General features: G+C 50.6%; 1 protein-coding gene across 1 annotated transcript; it reads left to right on the top strand.

The window, feature by feature from the left end:
* LOC134432686 (serine/threonine-protein kinase PAK 3-like) lies at window positions 1-1546 on the top strand. Its single transcript, XM_063181579.1, has 4 exons — window positions 1-15; window positions 442-541; window positions 960-1150; window positions 1502-1546. Exons 1-4 carry the CDS (start codon window positions 1-3, stop codon window positions 1544-1546), a joined length of 351 nt encoding a protein of 116 aa, XP_063037649.1.
* Window positions 1547-1784: the final 238 nt, after the last annotated feature.

The raw sequence follows: 1784 nt of genomic DNA, 5'->3' as shown, positions 1-1784 counted from the left end.
ATGCTCCACCACTCGGTTTGGTGGTCGCACAAGTCTTTGGGGGTCATTTTGGATGAAGACCTCTCCTCTTCCTCTTTGTCCTTTAATTCACCTTTGGGTTACACATGCGCACCAAGTCAGGATAATGTAAGCCAAAACTAACATATTACTACATTTTAGCATCAAAGCAATAAATCTCTTATAGCGGGCATTTTCCTGGGACCAAACCAGATTTTCCCTTCTCTCAGTTAACTTTTAGTAACTGTTCTCTCTTGCTTTTTCTTCCTATCCTTGAACATCTGCCAGGAGAGGGGATGGAACCCCTCCTCTCCCTTTCTTCTTTGGCAATACAACTTTTATCTGTTTTATTATTTCCAAATATTAATTAGTGTATCAATATTGATTACTGTTTCAATTTTATCAGCATGAATCACACCTATTTACCACATTGCTCTCTCTCAGTGTCTGCAGAGCCTGGATTTCCTCCATTCCAAGCGGGTGATCCACAGGGATCTGAAGAGCTCCAACATCCTCCTGGGCACGGACGGCTCTGTCAGGCTGGGTGGGTGTTCCTGGCCAGGCACGGCGCTCCCGGGCTGCGGGTGTGGGGCTGCTTCCCAGGGAGGGCCAGAGCCCCACAAGGGCTGCTGGGGGCACTGCCCGGCCCCGGGTGCCAGCTGAGAACGGCTGCCCCTGCAGAGAGCTCAGCAGAGGAGCAGGGTGCCAGCAGTGCCTTTGCTCTGCCTGTGGCCCTGCCAGAGGGGCAGCAGTGGGAATCTAAAGCTGCAAGGGAATCAGTAAAAGCCACTGCATGAAAGCTGAGGGTTTCTTGAAGGGTCCAGTTCCATCTTTCCTTGGCTACAGCCCTGAGGGCTTTTCCAGCTGACTTCACTACTGCACTCTCAGACTGAGAGTGGGGAGTCTTGGTGCTTGGTTTCCTCATTGCAGCTGCCTTTGACAGGGTTTGTTTCTGTCCTCAGCTGATTTTGGCCTCTGCGCTCAGCTCAGCCCTGAGCAGGACCAGCGCAGCTCCATGGTGGGCACTGCTCACTGGATGGCCCCAGAAGTTGTGACCAGATCTCCTTATGGCCCCAAGGTGGACATCTGGGCCTTTGGCACTGTGACCATCGAGATGGTGGAAGGAGAACCTCCTTACTTCAGGGAAACGGCGGCCATGGTAAGAGGCAAATTCTGCAGTGGCTGCAGAGGCCTGTGAGCACAGGGGGACCCTGCACTGGGAGCAGCAGCTGGAGGTTTCTGCACATGGGAAGGGAATTCCCAGAGGACTCGTGCCTGCACACAGACGAAGATTCTGCAATCTCTAGCAACAATTTGCTTTGGGCTTTATATTGTTGCAGCTCATCTGGCTGTGAGGATGACCTGAAAATGTGAAGCAAGTGCATCAGCTCTTGCAAGAAAACCCCACACCAACCCCACATCCCGCCCCCAAACCCAACAAGATTTCTGCAGCAGTTTCTAAAAGAGTTTTGTGAGATGATTTCCCCCCTGATTCTTCTCACAGCGAAACTGTCTAAAACCTGAAGATGATTGTTTAACATCCTCATAGTCTAACATATTTCTTTCCTAGTCCAAGCTACTTTCTCTGTGTCACCAAGCCTGAGCTTTCAGCATCACAAACCTCCTGTTTCTTGCCTGGCAGTTTCTGGGATGGGGCATCAGGAATGCATTTACTTGAGTGTCAGTGACACTGCAGAGATGCACTTGATGTAAGAATCCTCTGAAATAACACAGGCAGACCACACTGACTCTGGAAAATGGCCTTAAAGCTGGTGTCCCCATTTGGA

Source organism: Melospiza melodia, assembly GCF_035770615.1.
Source record: "Melospiza melodia melodia isolate bMelMel2 chromosome 7 unlocalized genomic scaffold, bMelMel2.pri SUPER_7_unloc_1, whole genome shotgun sequence".
Lineage (NCBI taxonomy): Eukaryota > Metazoa > Chordata > Aves > Passeriformes > Passerellidae > Melospiza > Melospiza melodia.
This window is presented reverse-complemented; position numbering and strand designations above follow the sequence as displayed.